This window comes from Hypanus sabinus, chromosome 10 (genome assembly GCF_030144855.1).
Source record: "Hypanus sabinus isolate sHypSab1 chromosome 10, sHypSab1.hap1, whole genome shotgun sequence".
In the NCBI taxonomy this organism is placed as follows: domain Eukaryota; kingdom Metazoa; phylum Chordata; class Chondrichthyes; order Myliobatiformes; family Dasyatidae; genus Hypanus; species Hypanus sabinus.
This window is the reverse complement of record NC_082715.1, coordinates 158,249,198-158,275,741: the sequence shown is the minus strand read 5'-3', so window position 1 is coordinate 158,275,741 and position 26,544 is coordinate 158,249,198. Positions and strand designations below refer to the sequence as shown.

Below are 26,544 nucleotides of genomic sequence, written 5' to 3'. Positions count from 1 at the left end.
AGGCAGAGGTATGGTTTAAATTGGCATCATGGTTTGTATAGACATTATGGGCTGAAGGTTCTGTTTTTTTACTGTACTGTTTTATGCTCAAGTATATTGAATGTTAAACTCCCAGCTCCAGTTAACCTGCAGCCACATTTCTGTATAGGCATCTTCCTCGTACCCATTTATTCCTGTTTGAAGTATTAATTCAACCATCCTGTTTGCATGCATTTCAATATTGAGTAAAAACCTGATAATCAAGTACACTAGGGGCTGAACAGGCAGATAAATGTTCCTGATTATCAGATATTTCCCCTAATAAAACACAGACACACTTTTAGTTTTATTTAAATGTTTTATAATAAACTCGGTAAGCTTAAGGTGAGTGCAGCAAACAGAGATTGAAAGGAGCATGGGTGTAGGGCAACAGTGCTCTCAAAAGAAGCCTGAGAAACAGAACACGGTGAGCTAGATGTTGAATATATGCAAGTTCCAGAAAGTAGAATAGCAGATTATTAGCATTCTGTTGTAGCATATTGAATTTTGCCATTTAACATTTCTCTGTACTTTCACTCTGCTTTTTTTTTGCTGCTTTTATTTCTGTCATCTGTTTGTTTCATTTAGTACTTTTCCAAATTTTTTCCTTATTCTGCTCCTTCCTGAATTCTCCGTAAGGTTCATGTGCTCTTGGCTTCTCCAACAGCTGGGGCCTACGCTCAGGAGGTCAGTGTTCCTGGTCCTGCTACGCTGTTGCTCATCTGCCCCTCAAACATCTTTCCTCTTGCACCACCCCTGCAGTTGTGCGTTCATCTCCTCATGTTGTTGTATTCATTAGCACAAGGTGTTGTTAACTACCTTCAAGAATCCTTTATAACTTCTTTCAAATATGCTCATTCCCTTTTCCCACCAGCTTGAACCACTGCTAATACTTCAGCCTCCCCTTCCAAGATGCTCTGCAACTATTCAGTGATTTTCCTGCTCTTAGTAACAGAGCCGATATGCTATCCTGGAGTTACATATCCTTGGTTAGAGAGACACCTGTCTGCTTCTCCAGTGATTGAAATCCCTATCACTGTTGTTATATCTGACCTGGTCTGCTTGGCATTCTTCATTACCTTCAAGGCCTCTTTTTGCCCTCCTAATTTATTTCCCTAGTTTATTACTCTAGTTTATTACTAAATCCTCTTCTGTATTCCTCAAGGGACATGCTTGAATGTATTGGTCAATAGCTGTCATACACTTACTTTTCTTTTCCTTGGTCAAACCTTCAATAACCTGTTGTCAAGGTTTTCCAATCTTCCATTGCAGCCTTTCTGTAATCAGTTTAAAATAAACTCATTCCTTTATTCACCAAGACTGCTCTCTTTCAGCTGTGCACTCCAAAGATGGTTGTGTTGGAACGACGCTGTGCTTTCAGAGCAATACAGAGTAAACTGCCCTTGGGGGATCTCAGTGGGTCAGGCAGCATCAGTGGATTGTTGATGTCTCTTCATTTGAACTGACCTCACTTTTGGTGATATTTACCCAGTCTAATCATGCGGCAATTATATCCATTCAATATATCTATCCATCCATCCAATTGTACCCATATTTTGTAGCACCAGAGCTCTCATTTGTGCAGAATTGTGACATTTGTAGCTAAATTTTTGTTTGATTTTGCATCTTGGGGAAATTAGAAAGAAGGAAACAATGTATTTATTAGTACTGTTTCAAGCCACATCAAAGTGGATTACAGACAATTCGATATAGTCATTCAAGTGTAGATAATGGAAAACTTTTAAAATGTAGTATCTGTATGTGAGGCAAGCTCCTTCAACCACCAATATGACAATAACCATAATTCATTTGAAATTTAATTATTGGCCTGAACTCTAAGATAGCTCTTTTGCCCTTGTTGAAATAGTCCCTTTGAATCCATTATATCCATCTGGGAGGAAAAGGGGTTCCTCAGTTTAGGCCTCAGCTGAAACATTGACACACCCAACTATGAAGAATAAGGCTCTGGAGAGGGTCTTAAATTTACAAACATAAACCCAGAGATAGAGATGTGATTAACTGACAGTGGTGGACACTTTCCTGTTGTTGTCATTTGCATTAAATCTTAGCTCAAGAATTTGGATATTATGACATTTTAGCCTCATTGGCCACTTTAGAACCCAGGGAACCAGAGTGGGATTATTTTCACTCCTGAGTAATCCCCAAGAATATTTTATCTTGTCCCATGATATATTATCCATTCCTATTACTCCCTGCTGTTTACATTGAAAATCTGATCCCTGCTTTGAATAGTCCAACTTCTGTAAATCTGACTCAACCATACCTGCTATCCCAACCAAGTCCCACAAGTCCATCATGGTTTACGTCTAACATTTTCGAACATTGTGTACAGTGTTTACATCCCGTGCTGTAAAGAGATTATCGCTCAGCTTCTTGAGGCTGCTTCATCATTCAGAGATATAGCTGTCGAATAGGGCTGAAGTGCCTGTTTCTGCATTGTAGGATTCTGTATCATCGCTGATGTCAGCTCCATATTCCTGTCTATCCCGGTTACTTTCAGCTCCATATTCCTCTCTATCCCGTTCTTGTCAGGTCCACTTTCCTGTCTATTCCAATTAACTTCATATTTCTGACTATTCTGACAGTGTCAGCTCCATATTCCTGTCTATCCCCGTACCTGTCAGCTCCATATTCCTGTCTATCCTGGTTACTTTCAGCTCCATATTCCTCTCTATCCTGTTCCTGTCAGGTCCATATTCCTCTCTATCCTGTTCCTGTCAGGTCCATATTCCTCTCTATCCCGTTCCTGTCAGGTCCATATTCCTCTCTATCCCGTTCCTGTCAGGTCCATATTCCTCTCTATCCTGTTCCTGTCAGGTCCATATTCCTCTCTATCCCGTTCCTGTCAGGTCCATATTCCTCTCTATCCTGTTCCTGTCAGGTCCATATTCCTCTCTATCCCGTTCCTGTCAGGTCCATATTCCTCTCTAACCCGTTCCTGTCAGGTCCATATTCCTCTCTATCCTGTTCCTGTCAGGTCCATATTCCTCTCTATCCCGTTCCTGTCAGGTCCATATTCCTCTCTATCCTGTTCCTGTCAGGTCCATATTCCTCTCTATCCCGTTCCTGTCAGGTCCATATTCCTCTCTATCCTGTTCCTGTCAGGTCCATATTCCTCTCTATCCCGTTCCTGTCAGGTCCATATTCCTCTCTATCCCGTTCCTGTCAGCTCCATATTCCTCTCTATCCCGTTCTTGTCAGGTCCACTTTCCTGTCTATTCCAATTAACTTCATATTTCTGACTATTCTGGCAGTGTCAGCTCCATATTCCTGTCTATCCCCGTACCTGTCAGCTACATATTCCTTTCTATCCTGGTTACTTTCCGCTGAATTTTCCTGTCTATCCCCGTACCTGTCAGCTCTATCCTGGTTACTTTCAGCTCTATATTCCTCTCTATCCCATTCCTGTTAGGTCCATTTTCCTGTCTATCCCTATTACTTTCAACTCCATAATCCTGTCTATCCTGGTTACTTCCGGCTTCATATTCCTCTCTAACCTGGTTACTTTCAGCTCCATATTTCTCTCTATCCTGTTCCTGTCAGGTCCATATTCCTCTCTATCCCGTTCCTGTCAGGTCCATATTCCTCTCTATCCCGTTCCTGTCAGCTCCATATTCCTCTCTATCCCGTTCTTGTCAGGTCCATTTTCCTGTCTATTCCGATTAACTTCATATTTCTGACTATTCCGACAGTGTCAGCTCCATATTCCTGTCTATCCCCGTACCTGTCAGCTACATATTCCTGTCTATCCTGGTTACTTTCCGCTGAATTTTCCTGTCTATCCCAGTAACTGTCAGCTCTATCCCGGTTACTTTCAGCTCTATATTCCTTTCTATCCCATTCCTGTTAGGTCCATTTTCCTGTCTATCCCTATTACTTTCAACTCCATAATCCTGTCTATCCCGGTTACTTTCAGCTTCATATTCCTCTCTATCCTGGTTACTTTCAGCTCCATATTCCTCTCTATCCTGTTCCTGTCAGCTCCATATTTCTGTCTATCCCGGTTACTTTCATCTCCGTTTTCCTGTCTATCCTGGTACCTTTCAGCTCCATATTGCTATCTGTCCTAGTTACTTTCAGCTCCATATTCCTGTCTGTCCCGGTAACTGTCAGCTTCAGATTACTGTCTATCCTGGTACTTGTCAGCTCCATATTCCTGTCTGTCCCAGTTACTTTCATCTGCATATTCCTGTGTATCGTGGTGCTCATCAAGAATCTGTTTCCCTCTGTCTTAAAAGTAATCAAATGCAGTGGTTTCCCTTTGAGGAAGAAAGTTCCAAAGCATTCCAATCTCTCACCATTTAGATAATGTACTTCCTTTATTCCTGACAGAACAGCCATTTTCCCACACTGTACTCGACTTTCTAGGAATTTACCTGCAATGAATCTCCTTGTATCCTTCTGTAGTCTGCTTTCTCTCTATAACAGTCTTTGAACTTGATATGTCAAATCTCTCTGTTCCTGTAAGTCTAGTGCACCTGTTCTTCCTGCCTTACACCCTTAGCAATCGTATCTGCAGTTTACTTGGCACTGAGCTCCGTAAATGCTTCTTCGAATTTCTTTGATTTTTATTTGTCCTTTAAACCTCTTTGTGTATTTGGCCTCATGGCACCCTCCTCTTTTGACTGGGGCTGACATATTTTAACTGATGTTTCTTTGAAGCACCTTACTTTGTAATCACATTCAGTGCTTTATGCAAATACACCTTTTATTCATCTACAAATTAAAACTGGTTACTTCCTACTCCACATGTGTAAGTCTTTGCAACAAGTATCAAAATATTATAACTGTTAGTAATTCAGTTTACTTTAAGTTACTGTTTAAGCCAGGAAAATGTTTATAAAATTTACAGGAACCAGATTTTGTTATTTCCACACTTTTCATTTCATATCTCATCCATCTAGAGGCAATGGCTCCTGCAGAATTCATAGTCCCACAGAGGTGTCACCTTCAGAATCTCTTATATGTGTCCTTTCTGTTGTGAGAGAAACACAGTGGATAAGTTAATTAACCAAATGATCTTGCTCTTGTTCAATGCAGTTGCCAGCAGTGACATAGGATCTGGATATGGTGGGGTAAATAATTGGAAAAGCAGACCAGAAGCCTGGAGACATCTGGGTAGATGAGTTAATTCTTCCACCATAGTAGTTGGGATGGTCGGATTCAGCTAACCTAGCATCAGAAGCAGTGACCATGAAACTACCAAACTTTCGTTCATTGGTGTCCTTTAAGAGTAGAAAGACTTCAGGCCCTGTAGCTTCTCAGTTCATGAGACAGTTTGGGGATGGCACGCTGCCTTGACAATACTACCCATCTCCATTGAATGAATTTTTAGAAGGCACACTGAGCTGTATGACCTCTGAAAAGTTTACTTATTCTTGGGGTAATGCTTTTTTCAAATCTTGTAGACATATTAAAAAATTTCCTACAGTTAGACATTACCTTTGGTTAGCTTATGGCAATTGGATTTTGTGTCAAATTAAGTTCTGTATCTATTCAGTGACAAAAAAGTAACCCCAGGCCCTTTAGTGAATACTGAGCAACATGTTGTAAATGGCTTAGTTTTATTCAACATTTAAATTTTCAATTTGACCATTAGCAAAAGAAAGAAAGAAATGTGTATACATGGCTACTTTCAGGGCTAAAGACAGGGTGCTATTAACTGTTTATTTGTTCTCACTCAAGCGCTTATCGAACACAGCCCTGTTCCATGAATATTTGATTCCCATGGGTAGAAATATGTGTATTCCCAATAACCATTACGGTATGGTGGGATCTAAGTTTGAGTATGAGAGGCAGTGGCTGTTTCAGAAAGAAATACATTGTTCTGGCTACTTGAACAATACACAAAACCTCAAGGAACTACCCAGTGAAGAAAGGTGCTAATCAGCTGATTCGAATCCCTGCCAATCATCATAAACCACTTATTCTTATTCTGAAGAAGTGAGATCATTCAGTGCATGTGTATGTGATCATAAAATCACATTCCAGTTCTCCCCATCTTATGGCTATTCTTGCCATAGAAGGATAATGTAGTCCAACTCTACAGTCCTTTTGAAAGGCACAGCTAGTAGAGCTGCTTTAACAATCACCTTGGACACTGTCTGGAGCTGGTACGTTCTCCACCCACATCCAAAGGACATACATGTTGGTAGAATAATTGGCCACAATAAATTACTCTACATGTTTAACATAGAAATGTTTGATGAGTGGTAGAATCTAAGGTACTGGTGGAGGTGGGGGTGAGGGAGAGAGTTGATGGGAATGTGAGGAGAATATAAAATGGGGTTAGTGCAGAATTTGTAAATGAGTGTTTGATAGTACAGTGGGCTGAAGACCCTGCTTATGTGCTGCTTATGACCCTGCTTAGCTTTTGAAGCAGCACTGGAGAAGGGTTTGTGTGAGATTTTTGAATGCTTTCTATTTGCTTGATCCAGATTCCGGAGGTGATCGATTTCTGCTCTGACTTCCTCATTTCCTGGATTGATGATGATAACATACTTGAGCTGTACAGACTGGCTGAGCACTACAGTCTAGCTCAGCTGAGTGACAGAATCGACTTGTATATCCTGGAAAATTTCCTGAGTTTCAGCAAGACAGAGACCTACCGCCAATTGCCCCTGGCCAAGGTACAGCGCCTGCTGAGCAGTGACAAGCTGCAAGCAAGCTCAGAGAACGATGTGTATGAGGCTGCCCTGCTTTACCACTACACCCAGGAGGAAATTGAAAGAGACCAGGTCTCCTTACATGACCCCCCAAAGCTACTGGAGATGGTCCGTTTTGCACTGATTGAGCAGCAGACGTTTCAGAAACTGTACAATCGCCTGAGTCCTTGTCCTCTCAAGGAGGTCCTAGCAGATGCCCTGGCTTACCACCAGAATGAGATCCTCCAGCCTGTGCTTCAGACCCCACAGACACAGTTGCGATCCGGATTCCAATGTGTGGTGGGATTTGGAGGGATGTATTCATCCCAAGATGATGATTTAAGTGATGAGGTCAAGTTTCTGAACCCACTGAGCCAGGAATGGCAAACTTTAACCCAGGCACAGATGCCAAAAATGTCAAACCAGGGCATTGCTGTTTTAAACAACTTTGCTTACCTTGTGGGTGGAGACAACAACACTGCAGGGTACAGAGCAGAGGTGAGCTGCTGGAGGTATGGCATCATTATTTTCTCTATTTTGCATGAGGGAATACATTTTAGTGAAGAATAGTTTGCAATTCCAACTAATAATTCAGTAGTTGTTACAAGAATGTTCACGCTCTTGCTTCTCCATTCTGCCTCCTTTCGAAAGCACAAGTGGTTTCAGCAGTTAAGCAGCTTTCTAAGAACTCTTGTGAGCTTAGTTTTTGAGTGAGAAACATCACATCTCATTCCTATTGTATTTCCATGTGACTTACAGTGTTCATTGAATAAGTACCGGGGTACATATAAGGGCAGGAACCAGGATGATAAACATCCATTTTTGTTCTGTGAGCGGGAGTTACAAAACAAGGCGCTGTGTGGATAGCTATTAAGTCAATTGGGAATAGCCTCCTTTTAAAGGCATTCCAGTGTGATTTCTAGTGTAGGTTTATACAAGCTTCAGCGCTGGGGCAGGAACTGAGAAGTCCAAAATAGGCTGTTTTTTATCATATTGTCCTCTTGTTATTCTCTTAAATGTTTCCTTGTTTAAAAAATGGTCAGAAAGTAATCACTTCTGTCAGTTCAGTGATACTGCTCTGTGATCTTCCAGCTTCTAGTATTACTGTGGTGGAGTACAGTGATCCCCTCCCCTGAACAGCCGGTCCTGCTGTAATACAGCGAATAGACAAGAGGAAATCTGTAGATGCTGGAAATCCAAGTAACACAAACAAAATGCTGGAGGAACTCAGTAGGTCAGGCAGTATCTATGGAAAAGAGTACAGTTGATGTTTCAGGCCGAGACCTTTCAGTGTCCTGCTGAAGTATTTCGGCCCGAATCATTGACTGTGCTGTTTTCCATAGATGTTGCCTGGCCTGCTGAGTTCCTCCAGCATTTTGTGTGTGATACAGTGAATGGAATTGTGTGAACCTACCCTTAATTCTTCCAGTTTCCAGTATTACAGGGGTGGAGCAGCGAAACTGTTCTGCAAACATAGAAACATGGAAAACATACAGCACAATACAGGCCCTTCGGTCCACATGGGTATGCCGACCATGTCCCTGCCTTAGAACTACCTAGGCTTTACTCATAGCCCTCTGTTTTCTAAGCTCCGTGTAGCCCTCTTAAAAGGCCCTATTGTTTCCGCCTCCACCGCCACTGCCAGCAGCCCACTCCATGCGCTCACCACTCTCCGTAAAAAACTTACCCCTGTACCTACTTCCAAGCACCTTAAAACTATGCCCTCTAGTGCTAGCCATTTCAATCCTGGGGAAAAGCCTGTGACTATCCACACGATCAATACCTCTCATCATCTTGTACACCTCTATCAGGTCACCTCTTATCCTCTGTCACTCCAAGGAGAAAAGGCCAAGTTCACTCAACCTATTCTCATAAGGCATGCTCCCCAATCCAGGCAACATCCTTGTAACTCTCTTCTGCACCCTTTCTATGGTTTCCACGTCCTTCCTGTAGTGAGGCGACCAGAATTGAGCGCAGTATTCCAAGTGGGGTCTGACCAGGGTTCTGTATAACTAAAACATTACCTCTTGGCCCTTAAACTCAATCCCACGATTGATGAAGGCCAATGTACCGTTTGTCTTCTTAACCACAGAGTCAACCTGTGTAGGAGCTTGGAGTGTCCTATGGACTCAGACCCCAAGATCCCTCTGATCCTCCACACTGCCAAGAGTCTTACCGATAATTCTATATTCTGCCATCATATTTGACCTACCAAAATGAACCACTTCACACTTAATGTGATTTGAACTTCGTCTGCACTTCTCAACCTAGTTTTGCATCCTATCAATGCCCCATTGTAACCTCTGACAGCCCTCCACACTATCCACAACACCCCCAACCTTTGTGTCATCAGCAGATTTACTAACTTATCCCTCCACTTCCTCATCCAGGTCATTTATAAAAATCACAAGGAGTAAGGGTCCGAGAACAGATCCCTGAGGCACTCCACTGGTCACCGGCCTCTATGCAAAATATGACCCGTCTACAACCACTCTTTGCCATCTTGGATCCCGTGCCTCCTTACTTTCTCAATAAGCCTTACATGGGGTATCTTTTCAAATGCCTTGCTAAAATTGAAATATACACTACATCTACGGCTCTACCTTCATCAATGTGTTTAGTCACATCCTCAAAAAATTCAATCAGGCTCGTAAGGCATGACCTGCCCTTGACAAAGCCATGCTGACTATTCCTAATCATATTATGTCTCTCCAAATGTTCATATATCCTGCCTCTCAGGATCTTCTCCATCAACTTACCAACCACTGAAGTAAGATTGGAAAGGTCACTAGCAGGAATGATGACAGAGCAGCAATGGCTGGAGTTTCTGGAAGCAATTTGGAAGGTGCAGGATAAATGCATCCTAATGATGGAAAAAGTGTTCTAAAGGGAGGATGAAGTAACCATGTCTGACAAGGAAGTTAAAAACAGAATTAAAGCAAAATAGAGGGCAAACAATCTCTCCAAAGATTTGTGGGAAGTTAGAGGATTGGGAATCTTTTGAAAACCAACAGAAGGCAATTAAAAAAGCTATAAGGAGAGAAACAATGAAATACAAAGTTAAGCTAGCTAATAAAGTAAAAAGGATATCAAAAGATTTTTTTCAAATATATAAAGAGTGAAATAGAGGCAAGAGTGAATATTGGACCACTGGAAAGGTAGTAATGGGGACAAAGAAATGGCGGATGAACTTACTAAGCATTTTGCATCAGTCTTCACTGCAGTATGCCAGAAATTCAAGAGTGTCGGGTGAGGAACTTACTAAGCATTTTGCATCAGAAGACACTGCAGTATGCCAGAAATTCAAGAGTGTCGGGTGAGGAAGTGAATGCTACTAAGGGCTGCATGTAGATAAGTCACCTGGACCTGATGGACCCCAGGGTTCTGAAAGAGGTCACTGAAGAAATTGTGGAACTGATGGTATCACTGGATAGATACTAGCCTGGATAGAGGATTGGCTGACTGGCAGGAAGCAAAAAGTGGGAATAAAGGTGGCCTTTCTGGTTGGCTGCTGGTGACTAGTGGTGTTCTGCAGGAGTCAGTGTTGGGAACTCTTCAAGTCACATGTCAATGATTTGGATGATAGAATTGATGGTTTTGTGGTCAAGCTTGCAGATGTTATAAATATAGGTTGAGGTATGGATAGTGTTGAGGAAGCAGGAAGTCTGCAGAAGGACTTGGACATATTGGGAGAATGGGTAAAGAAGTGGCAAATGGAATACAGTGTTGGGAGACGTATGGTCATGCATCTTGGTAGAAGGAATAAAAGCATAGATATTGTCTAAATTGGGAGAAAATTAATAAATCAAAGGTGTAAAGAGACATAGGAGTCCTCATGCATGTTTCCCTAAAAGTTGACTTACAAGTTGAATCGGTGGCAATGTTAGCATTAATTTCAAGAGGACTACAATATAAAAGCAAGGATGTAATGTGGATTTATAAGACATTGGTCAGACCATACTTCTGGAGTACTGTGAGCAGTTTTGCACCCCTAAGAACAGGAAGGCAGATTATTATCTGAACGGTGTAGAGTTAGGTAAGGGAGAAATACAAAGAGATCTAGGAGTCCTTGTTCATCAGTCACTGAAGGTGAATGAGCAAGTGCAGCAGGCAGTGAAGAAGGCTAATGGAATGTTGGCCTTTATTACAAAGGGAATTGAGTACAAGAGCAAGGAAATCCTCTTGCATTTGTACAGAGCCCTGGTGAGACCACACCTGGAGTATTGTGTACAATTTTGGAATCCAGGGTTAAGGAAGGACATCCTGGCTGTAGAAGAAATGCAGCTTAGATTCACGAGGTTAATTCCTGGGATGTCTGGACTGTCTTACGCAGAGAGGTTAGAGAGACTGGGCTTGTACACGCTGGAATTAAGGAGATTGAGAGGGGATCTGATTGAATCATATAAAATTATTAAGGGATTGGACAAGATAGAGGCAGGAAATATGTTCCAGATGCTGGGAGAGTCCAGTACCAGAGGGCATGGCTTGAGAATAAGGGATAGGTCATTTAGGACAGGGTTAAGGAAAAACTTCTTCTCCCAGAGAGTTGTGGGGGTCTGGAATGCACTGCCTCGGAAGGCAGTGGAGGCCATTTCTCTGGATACTTTCAAGAAGGAGCTAGATAGGTATCTTATGGATAGGGGAATCAAGGGATATGGGGACAAGGCAGGAACCGGGTATTGATAGTAGTTGATCAGCCATGATCTCAAAATGGTGGTGCAGGCTCGAAGGGCCGAATGGTCTACTTCTGCACCTATTGCCTATTTAAGAGAAGATGTGCTGACATAAGAGAGGTCCACGGAAGGTTCATGAGAATGATTCTGGGAATTAAAGGGTTAATGTATGGAGGTAATTTCGTTGAAACTTACTGAGTATTGAAAGGCCTAGATGTAGTGGAGTTGATGTTTTTTATTGTGGGGGAGTCTAGGACCAGAGAGCAGAGCCTCAACGTAGAGGGATGTCCATTTAGAACAGAGATGGGGAGGAATTTCTTCAGCCACAGAGTGGTGAAGCTGTGAAATGCATTGCCACAGACAGCTGTGGAGGTCAAGTATTAGGGTATATTTAAAGTTGAGCTTGTTGGGTTCTTGATTAGAACCTATAAACGGTTATGGGGGAAAGGGAAGAGAATGGGGTTGAGAAGAAAAAAAATCAACCATGATGCAGTGGAACTTCAGAGCAGACTAGGTGGACTGAATGGCCTAATTCTTAATGTCTTTTAGTCTTATGCTGGTCTTGTTGTATTACCCATGGGAAGTACAACTTTTCCAGTTCTGCAATACCTCAGTCTGCATATAGTGGTCCTTTTCACAGTTTTGTCATTTGTAATGTTTGTGTGGTATCACCAGAATGACATGCTGTGTTTTTTCTCGTTCATAAGCACGTGTCTTCATTTGTTAACAGAATTTCATCCAGAATTTTATATTGCTAAGTACCCCGTGTCAGACCAGCAGAGAAAGAAGAATCCAACGGATTCTTGGTCTGGTGGTACCAAAACTAAAGATGTTTATTAGTAAACTACACAATACAGTATCAAAAATGCAAATATACATATAAAACAAGTTAGCAGTAATAAACCTAAAAATGTAGGAATAATAATAAGCAATAATAAACAAACTATCGATGTCTAGGGGTAAATGAATTGTCATAGACAAGTATAAGATTCAGTTCAGTTTATACATGCGTGCTGAGGTGGTTATGGTTGTTGTGTTGTAATCGTTGGAGAGAGAGAGCGAGGGAGATGTAACAGCTGCAGCAGGCAAACCTTATTCCGTCGTATCGTTAGGGTCATTCAGCTATGACCCATCTGTTCTTCAGCTAGACCATTCTTCTGTGGTGGACTCGTCACTCCGGCATGAGTGGACACACACACGCACAAGTCCCCAGCGGCCCTGCCGTAACACTGTGAGCTTTATTGACCGATCTCCTGATTTGGTCTCCGAAACCCTCACCTTTCTGTGGATTCACAACACTCAGTCAGTGTTCACTGGTGTGTCTGAAGGGTGTCTCCCCAGACCTGTTGTTTATCCCTACTAACAGGGTCTCAGCCATCCATCAACTCTGAATGACTGTGTTCATCAAATCAGGCCACTCCTGCTGTCTCCTGAGGAATGTTAACGAGCAAAGTAAAGTCCTTGTAGTGAAAGGTAAATAATCCAGGAAGAGTCAAAATACAATAAATCAACAGTCTCTCTCTCCCTCTTATCTGTAGCAGATGTTCTTGCCTGGGCTTTATCTCTGTCTCTCAATAGCAGCATAACAATAGCAATAGTTCGTAGTTCTCGGCAGGGGGGGGGGGGGGGTTGGGAATGGTTAACTCTGCACCCCATTTCCATCAGGTCTGTCCATAACTCATAACAATATCAGCTCTTACATAGGTGGATCTGGCATTGTTATTTAGAATATAATGAGTTTGAGTGCAGTCCTGTAATAAGAAGGTTTGTGGTTAGTAAGGTGAGGATAAACTGTTAAATATCTCTGTTAATGCATTTGCTTTATTTTTATTATTCCTGAATTGAAATGGCTTCATTTCTTCTTTAAAGAATTTAATGCAGAGAAGTGTGAGGTGTTGCACTTTGGGTGGGTCTTACATAAGATTTACTCAGTAGGGCACTGGGGATTGTGGTAGAACAAAGGGATCTGGGAATACAGGTCCATAATTCATTGAAAGTGGCATCACAGGTATAAGGAAAGCTTTTGGCACATTGGCCTTCATAGATGAAAATATTGAATACAGGAGATGGGATGTTATGTTGAAGGTGTATGAAAGATTGGTGAGGACTAATTTGGACTATTGTGTGCAGCTTTAGTCACCTACCTACAACAATGTGCATAAATTTGAAAGAGAACAGAGAACATTTACAAGGATGGTGCCGCAACCTGAGTTGTAAGGAAAGATTGAATAGGTTAGAACTCAATGCTGTAGAAAGTAGAAGATTGGGTAATTACAAGCAGGCTTTTTTCACTGAGATTTGGTGAGACTGCAACTAGAGGTCATGGGTTCAGGGTGAAAGGTGAAATATTTAAGGGAAACATGAGGGTAAACTTCTTCACTCAGAGGGTGGTGAGAGTGTGGAATGAGCAGCCAGGGCAAGTGGCGGGTGGAATTTCAGTTTCGGTGTTTAGGAGAAGGTAGAGAGATATGGTCTGGGTGTGGATTGATGGGACTAGGTAGTTTCAATTGTTGACACTGACTAGATGGGCCAAAGGGCCTGCTTCTTTTCCTGTACTCTGACCTTTCAATTTAAATTCTTGCTTTCAACCTTGAATAAGCTTGTGATGTTTACCTTGGAGTGTTTAAGGAGTGTTTACCTTGCTTTCCTGTTGTTGATTTGATGTGTTGTGAACTGAGTACTCCAGTAAAACATCTCAGGCAGTGTGATTCTAATTTTAAGGTACGATCCCCGGCACAACAAGTGGATTAGAATCCAGTCGTTACAGCAGCCACATGCTGACCATTGTGTGTGTGTAGTGGGCGAGTATCTGTATGCAATTGGAGGCCGAGACTACCACCAGGAATTAAATGTGGTGGAACGTTATGACCCCCGGTTAAATTCTTGGGAATATATGGCACCGCTGAAAAAGGAGGTATGTACAGATAAATATTGTCAAAAATTTGTAGCTTCATATAGGTATATTATTCCCATTTCTTATTGTGATTTGTGCTTAAAGGTCAAAAGTCCAAATTAAATTTGTTATGAAAGTACATAAATGTCACCATGTACATCCATGAGATTCATCTTCTGATGGGCATTCACAGTAAATACATAGAAACACGGAAAATCAATGAAAACTGCACATAGCAAAGGCAGACCAAATAACCAATGTGCAAAGGACAACAAACTCTGCAAATACAAAAAAAAACAAACTTATAACAATAAAAAATCAACAAATATTGAGAACATGAGGTGAAGAGTCCTTGAAAATTAGTCCATAGGTTGTGGAATTAGTTCAGTGTTGGGGTGAGTGAAGTTATCCCTTCTGGTTCAAGAGCCTGATGGTTGAGAGGTAATAACTGTTCCTGAACCTGGAGGTGTGGGACCTTCGGCTGCTTACCTTCTTCTTTGTAATGGCGCTTAAGTGCTACACCCAGGGCAGATCCTCTGAAATGATGGTGCCAAGTAATTTAAAGTTGCTGACCCTCTCCACCTCTGATATCCCAGTGAGGACTGGCTCATCGATCTCCAGTTTTCTCCTCCTGCAGTCAACAATGGGCTCTTTGGTTTTGCTGATGTTCATGTTTCCTCCTATTTAGCCAACAACAGCGGTGTTGTCAGCAAACTTAAGAATAGCATTAGAGCTTCAATGAAGATGCATCTTCACTGTCCAGATGTTTCAGGGTTGAGTGAGGAGCCAATAAAATGGCATTTGCTATTTGACCTGTTGTGACGGTAGGCAAATTAGAGTGGATCCAAGTTGCTTCTCAGGCAGGAGTTGATGTTATTCACTAACCTCTCAAAGCACTTTGTCACTGTGGATGTAAGTGCTACTGGACAATAGCCATTGAGGCAGGTTTCCATGTTCTTTTTTGGTACCAGTACATTGAAGCCTGTTTGAGGCAAGTTTGTATCTCAGACTACTGTAGCATGAGGCTGAGGATATCTGTAAACACTAGCCAATTGATTAGCACAGGTCTTCAGTACTTGGCCAGGTACCCCTTCTGGACCAGATGCTTTCTGTGGGTCACCCTCCTGAAGGATGCTGTCATGTCGGTCTCAGAGACTGAAATAGGGTCACTGTGGGCTGTGGGACTTCGTGAAGCTGCCTCCGTGTTTTGTTAGGAGAGTCACTGAGCTCACCTGGGAGCAGAACCTTGTGGCGAGCAGGGCAGAATGCATTCCTTATGGTCATTCAGCACTGAAATTTCTAGTCCTTGTGGAAGGGGATTTGTAGGAAGTATTCAGTTCTTACCTTAAGGTATAAATGGAAAGTTCTCCTATTCTGAGTGAGGATCAAGTTTGTTACGTTTCAGGAAACGGAATGTTTTAAACAATCTTTATTTTCAAGCTACTTTGTCCTATTATCTTGTAAAAATGCTCATCTTCATAGAACAGCAAAGCATAGGAAATGGGCCCTTTCCTTATTTATTTTAGAGCCACACTGCCCCAGCAACCCCTGGCAACCTTGATCAACCTAATCATGGGACAATTTACGATGACCTATTATCCTGCCCAGACTGTGGAAAGGAATAGGAGCACCCATGGAAAACTCATGGGGAGGACGTACAGAGGCTCCTTATAGAACGGCGTCCGAGTAGAACTCTGGAGTGCTCCGAGCTGTAACCGCTACCCTACAGTGGCTCATGACTTCTGTGTGAAGCATAATGCCGATTCAAATTAATCCCACCTTCCTACACGTTTTGTATCTGTCCAATCCCTGCCCGTTCACATTTCTCTCCAAGTGCCTCTGAAAGATGCTCTTGTATCTGTTTCTATCACCTCCCCAGGCAGCACATTTCCAGGCACCTACCACTTTCAGTCTAAAAATAAAATTTAATTTGCCTCCTAAGCTTCTTTAAAGTTCCCTGTCATCTTAAACTTGTGCTCTTTAATATTTGTCTACCCTATCCATACCTCTTACAGGATCTAAGAGGCCTCCCCTCAGGCCTGATGCTCCAGAGAAAATAACCCAACCTCTCCATAGAGCTGATACTGTATAATCAAGTCAACATCCTCTTTGCCCCCTTTCCTAAGCCTCCATGTCATTCCTATAATGGAGTGACTACAACTGCACATAATGCTGTAGATAACCAAAGCTTTATAAGCTGCAGCATGACTTCCCAACTCTTACCATCAGTGCCGTGATCGATGAAGAGAAGCATGCCATATGTCTTTATTACCACTCTATTTACTTCAGTTGCAGCTTTCAAGGAGCTAAGGCTTGCATCCCAAGATCCCTCTATCCAACATCAATGTTCCCAAATGTCTTAACATTTACTGTTTAATGTCCCCTTGCGAGAGTGAAGTGTTGTCTGCACTGTGTACAACACTTCACACTTACAACCTTATATCCTTCCTTACCATCCACATCTCTGCTGATGATCTGTCAGCTGCAAACTTACCAATCAGCCTATCTACATTTTCATGGAAATAATTTACTTATAACACAACAGGGGTCCCGGGACTGATTGTGTGGAATAACACCATTCAAATCCCTTGTCATAGATCTCCAATCAGAATAATGTCCCTCTACCAATACCTTCTTCCTTTAATGGCCAATACAATTTTGAATTTAATCTACTACTATGTGCCTTAACCTTCTGGATTAGCCTACCATGAAGGGATGATGTTGAAAATTTTACTAATATTTATGAATACAAAGTTCATTGCCTGACCCTCATCAGTCATCTTCATCAGCTCCTCAGAAAAACTCAGTCAAGTTTGTAAGACATGGCCAGCATCTACACAGCCATATATAGCACATATAGGGTAACATATAGATGCAAAATTCTTCTCCAGTAATTTCCTATCATTGATCTAATTTCTTGGTTTGTCTCAACTATTCTTAAACAGCAAGAATATAATTTCTGGGTCCTTGTAGCTAAAGATCTCTGTCGATGTTCTTCAAACCCCTACCAACACACCTTATATCCATAACTATATTCCCAACATGCTCTCCCACTGAGACATGGGTCACTTTGCGAGGCAGGGTCTAGAATAGCACATTCTCTGGTTGTGAGCTTTCAGTTCCTCCTGTGGGGCTGACACACTCAAATGGAAAATCATCAAATAGAATGTTGGATGAAGAATCCTTCAGCCTTTCTAGGTTTAATGTGTTATCTTCAAACTTCTAAAACATTTCAAAAACAAACACGAGGAAATCTGCAGATGCTGGAAATTCAAGCAACACACACAAAATGCTGGCGGAACACAGCAGTCCAGGCAGCATCTATAAGGAGAAACTTCCCTTTCAGTTAGTCCTGGCGAAGGGTCTCGGCCCAAAATGTCGACAGTGCTTCTTCTTATAGATGCTGCCTGGCCTGCTGTGTTCCACCAGCATTTTGTGTGTGTTGCTTCTAAAACATTTGTCTTGTTTCTGATTAGGTGTGTCCCCTACACAAAAAGCAGTATGTATCCAATCCTCATCAGTCTACTGTCAGTCATCAGCAAGATCATGGAAGATGTCTGAGGGACATTACAAGTTTAAGTATAATTATTATTCAACCACACATGAGGACCTATGAATACAGCCAAACAAAAGAGCGTTCTTCTAGGGCCAAAGTACAAAGCATAGTGCCAACAGTCATACACAGCACAAGGCATATATAGCACATATAGGATAGCAAGTAAACAGATGGTCACACACACAAAAAAATTTTATATATATCCCATGTTCTTTAAATTGATGATGCATGGGTGTTAACAGCAAGATTAAGCAGTTTTTAGCAGTCTGCAGACAAATATACAGGCACACACATGAAATCCAAATAGTCTTGCACCGGGCAAACACTGGATGACAACACCGACAGGAGGGACCAGCTCCGTGCCTTGCTCTCCTGGATCTGTAAAAGGCAAGCCTGTGGCTTGAAGCCTAGTCCTCACTACAACAGAGGCCATGCAGCACCTAGGGAAACGGACTTGCTGTATGCCACATTAACAATGATCACAAGAGAAACGTCCAAGACAAACGAGACTACCCACCACTTTCACCATTGCAGTGTTTCTCTGTAGCAGGCTCTAACATGGTCTGAACCATGTCCAGTTTCTCCAGCAAGGAAAAAACAGCTCGCTGATAGGGTAAACCTGCAGTACTGGCTGTTCTTAATACCCAGCATTGTTTTGTGATCATAAAAAAAGGTGTTTATAAAAGGCAAAATCACCTTTGGTTGGCCCACAGATATGAGAAAATCTGCAGATGCTGGAAATCCAAGCAACACACAAAATGTTGGAGGAACTCAGCAGACCAGGCAGTTCTGGAATGAAAAGTCTCATCCTGAGAGCAAATGCAGTGAAGACAGAGGAACTGGGAGAAGGGGATTACATTTTTAGAAGTGACAGAATGGGAAGAGGTTGAGTCCAGGTAGCTGTGAGAATCAGTAGCTTTGTAAAAAATATCAGTAGATAAACTGTCTCCAGAGATAGAAACAGAGAGATGGAGAAAGGGGAGAGAGGTGACAGAAATGGACACCTCCAGGACACCTCCAGGACACCTCCAGGTAAATTTGAGGGCAGGGTGGAAGTTGGAGGCAAAGTTGATGAAGTCAACGAGTTCAGCATGCAGCCCCAATGCAGTTGTCAGTGTAGTGTAGGAAAAGTTGGGGAGTGATACCAGTGCAGGCAGTGTAACAGTGATACCATGTAGCCAACAAACAGGCAGGCTTAGCTAGGATCCATGGCTACATCTTTGATTTGGTGGAAGTAAGAGGAGCCAAAGGAGAAATTATTGAGAGTGAGAACCGATAGGTTTCTATTATCTGTTTCTTGCTTTCTAAATCTTTTTATTAGTATTAGTAATATGGACAGAATACAAATGATATATTGATAAAAAAATTACCAACATACACATTCCATTACATATGGAAAAAAAACCATACATAATAGTTACAATATATATGGGTTTACCAAGACCTAAGCCATAAGATATATGTATGGACATAGTAAATCTAAATATTTCATAATGTATAATATAAAGAAAACAGAAAAAGGAAAGAAAAAAAAACAAAAAAAAAATTTTATAATGCAAAACTAGCTAATCTAATAACTATAACTAATAAGTAATAAAAAAAAAGAAACAAAAAAAGAGAAGGAAAAGAAAAAAAAAGGGGGGGCTGTTTATAATATCTCACAAAAATAAGTATTCATCAATGCCGTCACTTCCGGTCCTCTCAAAATACATAAGCTAAAAGCTGGGAAATCAAATGAACTTGGCACAGGGTCATATTACATCATATGAAAATGTTGAAAATGGTCTCCATAACTTTTCAAATTTAATAGAAGTCTCAAAAGTACCACTTCTAATTTTTTCTAAATTTAAACATAACATAGTTTGAGAGAACCAATTAAATACAGTGGGAGGATCAATTTCTTTCCAATTCAACAATATAGATCTTCTAGCCATCAGAGTTAGAAATGCAATCATTCGACGGGCTGAAGAAGATAAATGCAGTGAGTCTAACATTGGTAAACCAAAAATTGCGGTAATAGGATGAGGTTGTAAATCGATATTCAAAACCGCAGAAATAATATCAAAAATATCTTTCCAATATTTCTCCAAAAATGAACACGACCAAAACATATGAGTTAAAGACCCAATTTCAGAATGACATCTATCACAAATAGGACTTATATGAGAGTAAAAATGAGCTAATTTATCCTTGGACATATGGGCCCTATGTACGACCTTAAATTGTATTAGTGAATGTTTGGCACATAACGATGATGTATTAACTAATTGAAGAATTCTATCCCAATTCTCACTAGAAATACTAAAACTAAGCTCTCTTTCCCAATCCTTTTTAGTCTTATAAAGAGGCTCTGAACGTATCTTCATAATTATATTATAAAGTTTTGAAATAAGCCCTTTTTGAAAAGGGTCTAATTCAAATAAACTCTCCAAAGTATCTGAAGGCACAAAATTTGGAAACGTAGAGAGTACAGAACTTAAAAAATGTCTAGTCTGTAAATATCTAAAAAAATGAAATCTTGGCAAGTTATATTTGTTGGCTAATTGCTCAAAAGACATGAAACAATTATCTAAAAATAAATCAGAAAATCTTAGTAATCCCTTAGTTTTCCAAGCCGAATAAGCTTGATCTATAATGGAAGGGTGAAAAAACAATTAGATACAATAGGACTATTTAAAACGAATTGAGTCAACCCAAAAAATCTCCGAAATTGAAACCATATACGCAAAGTATGTTTAACTATCGGGTTGTCAATTCGTTTCGGCAATTTAGAAAGAGCAAAAGGGAGAGAAGTCCCTAAAATAGAACCCAGAGCATAAGCTGATACCGATTTAGTTTCTAAACCCACCCAACAAGGGCCAAAAGATCCACCCCCATCTTTCAACCAACATAACAAATATCTAATATTAACTGCCCAATAGTAAAATCTGAAATTAGGTAATGCTAACCGGCCTTCCTTTTTTGTCTTCTGTAAATATGTTTTACCTAACCTGGGATTTTTATTCTAGCATATATATGAAGAAATTTTAGAGTCAACATTAGTAAAAAAAGATTTCGGGATAAAAATTGGTATCGCTTGAAAAATATATAAAAACTTAGGTAAAATAACCATCTTAATAGCATTAATCCTACCTATTACGGATAAAGACAGAGGTGACCACCTAGTAAACAAACCTTTAATCTGATCAATTAAGGGTAAAAAATTAAATCTAAATAAATCTTTATGGTTTTTTGTGATTTTGATCCCTAAATAAGTAAAGAAGTCATTAACTAATTTAAAATGTAAATTTCCATAAATTGGGACCCGTTTATTCAATGGAAACAATTCACTTTTATTAAGATTTAACTTATACCCAGAAAACTCACTAAATTGAGCCAATAATGATAAAACTGCTGGAATGGATTTCTCCGGGTTAGAAATGAATAGTAATAAATCATCTGCATACAAAGATAACTTATGAATATCTGTCCCACGATTAATACCCAAAATATCCTGTGATTGTCTGATGGCAATTGCCAAAGATTCTAAGGCAATGTTAAATAGTAATGGACTAAGAGGACATCCCTGTCTAGTGCCCCGAAATAGGCGAGAAAAGGGAGATCTTTGATTATTGGTAAACACTGAGGCCACTGGAGTATGATAAATCAATTTAGTCCATGATATAAATATCGGACTAAAATTAAACTTCTCCAGCACATTAAATAAGTAAGGCCATTCAACTCTATCAAATGTTTTCACCGCATCTAATGAAATCACGCATTCTGAAGTATCATGTGAGGGAGTATAAACAATATTCAACAATCTCCTAATGTTAAAAAAAGAATAACGATTTTTAATAAAGCCAGTTTGATCATCTGAAATAATTTTGGGTAATACCTTCTCCAATCTAGATGCCAGTAACTTAGAAAAAATCTTGGAGTCTACATTCAATAAAGATATAGGTCTATAAGAAGCACAGTTAGTAGGGTCTTTATCTTTCTTCAATATTAAAGAAATGGAAGCTCTATAAAAAGATTGTGGCAAATTCCCTAATCTAATGGCTTCCTCAAAAACCTTACCTAACCAAGGGGAAAGAGTAGCGGAAAAAATTTTTAAAAATTCAACTGTATAACCATCTGGACCCGGTGCTTTCCCAGAATTCATTGAGGAAATAGCCCCTTTAATTTCTACATCCGTAATAGGAGTATCCAATATCAAAAGATCATCAGATGATAACCTTGGAAAATTTAATTTTCCAAGAAAATCAGACATGGTATTATAATCTTGAGGAAATTCAGATTGATACAGGGAGGTATAGAAATCTTGAAATGCCTTATTTATCTCATCATGATTAACTGTCAAATTCCCATTCTGCTGACCAGTCTTAGTGATTTGATGTTTAACCAAAGCATTCTTCAATTGACTAGCTAACAGTTTACCAGATTTATTACTATGTATATAAAAATCAGATTTAGTTTTCATTAATTGATTTTCAATCGAGGATGTAAGTAATAAACTATGTTCCATTTGAAGTTCAACCCTTTGTTTGTAAAGCTCCTTACTAGGAGCAATCGAATATTTCTTATCAATCTCTTTAATTTTATCAACCAATAAAAGAGTTTCCATCTTGATACGTTTCCTCAAACCAACAGAATAAGAAATAATCTGTCCACGTATATAAGCTTTAAAAGTGTCCCAAAGTGTTCCGCAGGAAATATCATCTGTAGAATTAGTTGAGAAGAAGTCGATCTGCTCCTCCATAAATTTTATAAACTCAGAGTCTTGCAACAAGGTAGAGTCGAATCGCCATTGTCTAGCATTAGAAGCTGTATCCGTAAATTTCATAGAAAGTAATAACGGAGCATGATCAGAGATAGCTATAATATCATAGTTACAACCGATTACCAATGGAATAAAACAAGAGTCTACAAAAAAATAATCAATTGTTGAATAAGAGTGATAAACATGTGAGAAAAAAGAAAACTCTTTGTCATTAGGATACCGGAATCTCCAAATATCAAAAACTCCATTGTCAGTCAAAAAAGAGTTAATACAAGTGGCCGACTTATTAGGTAAAGTCTGAATAGATAAAGATTTATCCATCAGAGGATTTAAACAACAATTAAAGTCACCATCCATTATTAACTTATATTCGTTTAGATTGGGTAAAGAAGTAAATAAAGACTTAAAAAAGTCAGGACAATCCACATTTGGAGCATAAACATTAACCAAAGCAACCTTTTTATTACAAAGTAAACCCGTAATTAACAAAAATCTGCCATTCGGATCCGAAAAAATATCATGTTGAACAAATGAAATAGAGGAGTCAATAAAAATTGAAACTCCTTTTACTTTAGGATTCGAATTTGCGTGATACTGTTGACCCCGCCAAAATCTGAAAAAACGAAATTTGTCCCCCCTCCTCACATGAGTTTCTTGTACAAAAATGATATGAGCATTAAGTCTTTGGAATACTTTGAAAATCTTCTTTCGTTTAATTGGATGATTTAAACCATTAGTATTCCAAGACACAAAATTAATGGTCTGAGCCATAATTCTATAATCAACCCTTTGGTATAAAAAGGGTTAACCAACTTATAAACTCATGCACCCGGAAGAGGAACAAAAGTAGTGAGAAGACCCGGAAGTGACGACAACACAGACATATTTGAAGTTCAAAAACAGCCCAAATAAAAAAACTAACACAAACTGGTACAAAAAAAATAGAATTAGAAAACAGACCATCCCCCCACCCCCCAAGAAAAAGAGAAAAAGCCAAAATATGACTTAAAAAGAGAAAAAGTAAGACTAATCCTACCCCCATGTCAGCTGAAGAACACTCCATATAAAAAGGATATATATAAAAGAATCACCCCAACTTTAAAAATTAAAATCGCTATAATAAAAGCCATATTTCTAAGTATAGTTAGTTGTAAAAAGAATAAAAATATAATCACTAAAAAAAAACTTATAAATCGGGCTCTGGCCCAGACAAAACAAAAAATATTTAAGCTAAGGTAAGTGATGCATTGTACGGAAGAAACGCGAAAAATATAAACATAACGCCATCTTAAGCAAAACCAAAAATCTTTTCCGAAAAACCACCATCTTAATCAAGGAAAAATTCACCTTCAAAGAATTAAAAATATACCTTCGAAGGAACAAAGTTAATAGACAAATATGTAGTTAAATGATTAAAGTGTATAAGGCAAAACAATTAATATGACGCAAACACACTTTAACTTAAGTATAAGGTGTAGGATGAACCTACACCAATAACCAGATTTTAATTCTGGTTTAAGAGATCGAGAACCATCTTACACGATCAGAATCGTTCATTTATTAGAGACTGGTGTCTGTAGCAGTAGGGAAGTTCTCCTCCAGATATTTTCTCGCTTCTGAAGTTGAAATGAAAACCTGTCGTGGAGCATTCGACGGAGATATTCGAAGCTTCGCAGGGTATAGAAGCGCAGGTTTCAGATTTTTCTCATAACATTCAGCCATCAACGGTTTAAAAAGAAGCCTTCTTTTTAAAAGGTCTGGACTAAAATCTTCGATCAGGCGGAAACAAAAATCTTTGAATTTAATCATTCCTGCTCGACGAGAAGTTCTTATAAGTTGTTCTTTGTCATGCACATAATGGAACCGGACAATTACCACCGAAGGTTTGTCTGTAACACTCGGTGATCGACGCCGAATTCTATGTGCCCGATCCAATCAAGGAGGGTTATTCGGGAAAATCGTTGGAAACGCTTCTTTTAAAAGTTGAGCAAAATATTTCGAAGGGTCATCTTTTTCTATGCCGTCTGGAAGACCAAGTATACGTAAGTTCTGTCTTCTGGACCGATTCTCAAAATCATCAATCTTGGCTTTAAGGGCTTCCATCAGCTTAATGGTTGAAATTAAATCCTGTTGCAGTTTTCCAATAGTCAAATCTCGCTTCCGAGCATCTTCTTGCAGAGACACAATAAGAGCTTGTTGCTGTTTAATTACTAAATCCGTCTTAACCATGTACTCTTGAAAAGCCTTTATATCTTCTTTAAAAAATTGTTGTAGTTCAGCAAATTTTTTATCCAAAACCTCCATAAACAATTCAAAAGTTAATTGAGTTTGTTGTGTCGGAGCCTGCTTCTTTCCGTTACCGTTCGGATTACGTCCGGGATCCCGTCCCTTAGACCTGAGAGACATTTCTGTTTGCATATCTTCAAAAGTTCACAACAAACTCTTGGCAGTAAATCCAAAAAAAAATGAATAAAGAAACTTTCGGTATAGGTAAAAATAAGCTGAATAAGGGTGATCAAAGGTTAAAAAAAGTAAAGGTTATGGAGCGAATCCAAAACAGTACTCACTCCATGAGCGTCTCCAGCTGAACTCGGGTTTCTATTATCTGGAAAGAAGCAGAGAACTTTAAGGCCCTCCCGATGGGGGATGGGGGTTTATAGGCAATGGACATCCAGGTGAAAATGAGGTGATCGAAGCCAGGAAACTCAAAGTCATTGAAAAGATCCAGGGCATGTGAAGGCAGGAAGGGACTGAACCAGGGTGGGGGGGGGGGGGGTTTAAAACAGAGTCGAGATACGCAAATAGATGCTTGGTGATGCGGGAACAACCAGAAACAATGGGCCTACCTGGAGAGGCAGGTCTGTGGATCTTGGGTAGGAAGCAGAATTGGGAGGTGGGGTTGCTGGCAGTGGATAGGAGATCCCCAGATCATTGATGGAGCGGGTGACAATGGCCTGGTGCTCCTTAGTGGGGTCCTGTTTGAGGGGCAAGTAAGATGTCTGAGAGTTGTCGCTGGGCCTCAGCAAGATAGCGGTCAGTCTGCCAGACTACTACAGCACCTCTCTTATCAGCGGGTTAGGATTAGTGTGGAGCTAGAGGAGAGCAGTTCAGAAGGAGTGAGGTTAGAATTGGAGAGAGGAGTGGTAAAGTCGAGACAGTTGGTATCTCGTTGCCAGTTAGCAATGAAAAGATCCAGAGCAGAGTGTCCAGGAAGAGGAGAGTTGAAGACAGGAGAAGAGGTCATCCGTGTGGGCTGGAGGGTCCTTGCCAAAGAAGTAAGCTTGGAGGTGAGGTGGCAGAAGAAGAGCTCTGTGTCTGAGATGCAGAACTCAGGGAGTATAAAAATGAGGCCCTTACTGAGGAGAGAGTGTTCTGCCTCAGAGAAAGGAAAGTCAGAGGGAAGAGTGAAGACCTGGCACAGATCAGAGGGGAAATGGATAAACAGTGTCTGAGAACAGGAGGGCTGGGGTGCTCAGGGAAGGTGGGGCTGGGAGAAAGATGGAGTCCCTAGGTACCCAAGAGCTGATGGTGGGACCTGAGAGACACAGTGGTGGTGGAGGAAGGAGAGGCACTTCCTCCCACACTAACATTCAGTGCCCCAAACAATCCTTCCAGGTGAGGTGACACTTCACCTGTGAGTCTGTTTAGGTCATCTACTGAATCTGGTAGTGGTCTCCTGTATATTGGTGAGACCCAACATAGATTGGGAGACTGTTTCACCAAACACCTATTTTTTCTTGGCCAGGAAAGTGGGATCTCCCGAAAGCCACCCACTTTAATTCTACTTCCCATTCCCATTCCGACATGTCAGTCCACGGCCTCCTTTTCTGCTACAATGAGACCACACTCAGGTTAGAGGAGTAATGCCTTGTATTCTGTCTGGGTAGCTTCCAATCTGATGGCATGAACATCAATTTCTCAAACTTACAATAATTACCTCTTCATTCCCATTTTCATTCCACAGTCTCACCTTATCT

At 40.4% G+C, this 26,544-nt stretch overlaps 1 protein-coding gene across 7 annotated transcripts in view; it reads left to right on the top strand.

Annotated features, from left to right (window-relative positions):
* Positions 1-26,544, top strand: part of klhl22 (kelch-like family member 22) — a 136,915-nt gene that overhangs the window by 55,471 nt on the left and 54,900 nt on the right. For all 7 annotated transcript variants that reach the window (XM_059983313.1, XM_059983315.1, XM_059983310.1 and 4 more), the window contains 2 exons: positions 6,477-7,195; positions 14,078-14,270. In XM_059983313.1, the coding sequence (XP_059839296.1) occupies positions 6,477-7,195; positions 14,078-14,270 (912 nt within the window). The remainder of the gene's footprint in view (positions 1-6,476; positions 7,196-14,077; positions 14,271-26,544) is intronic.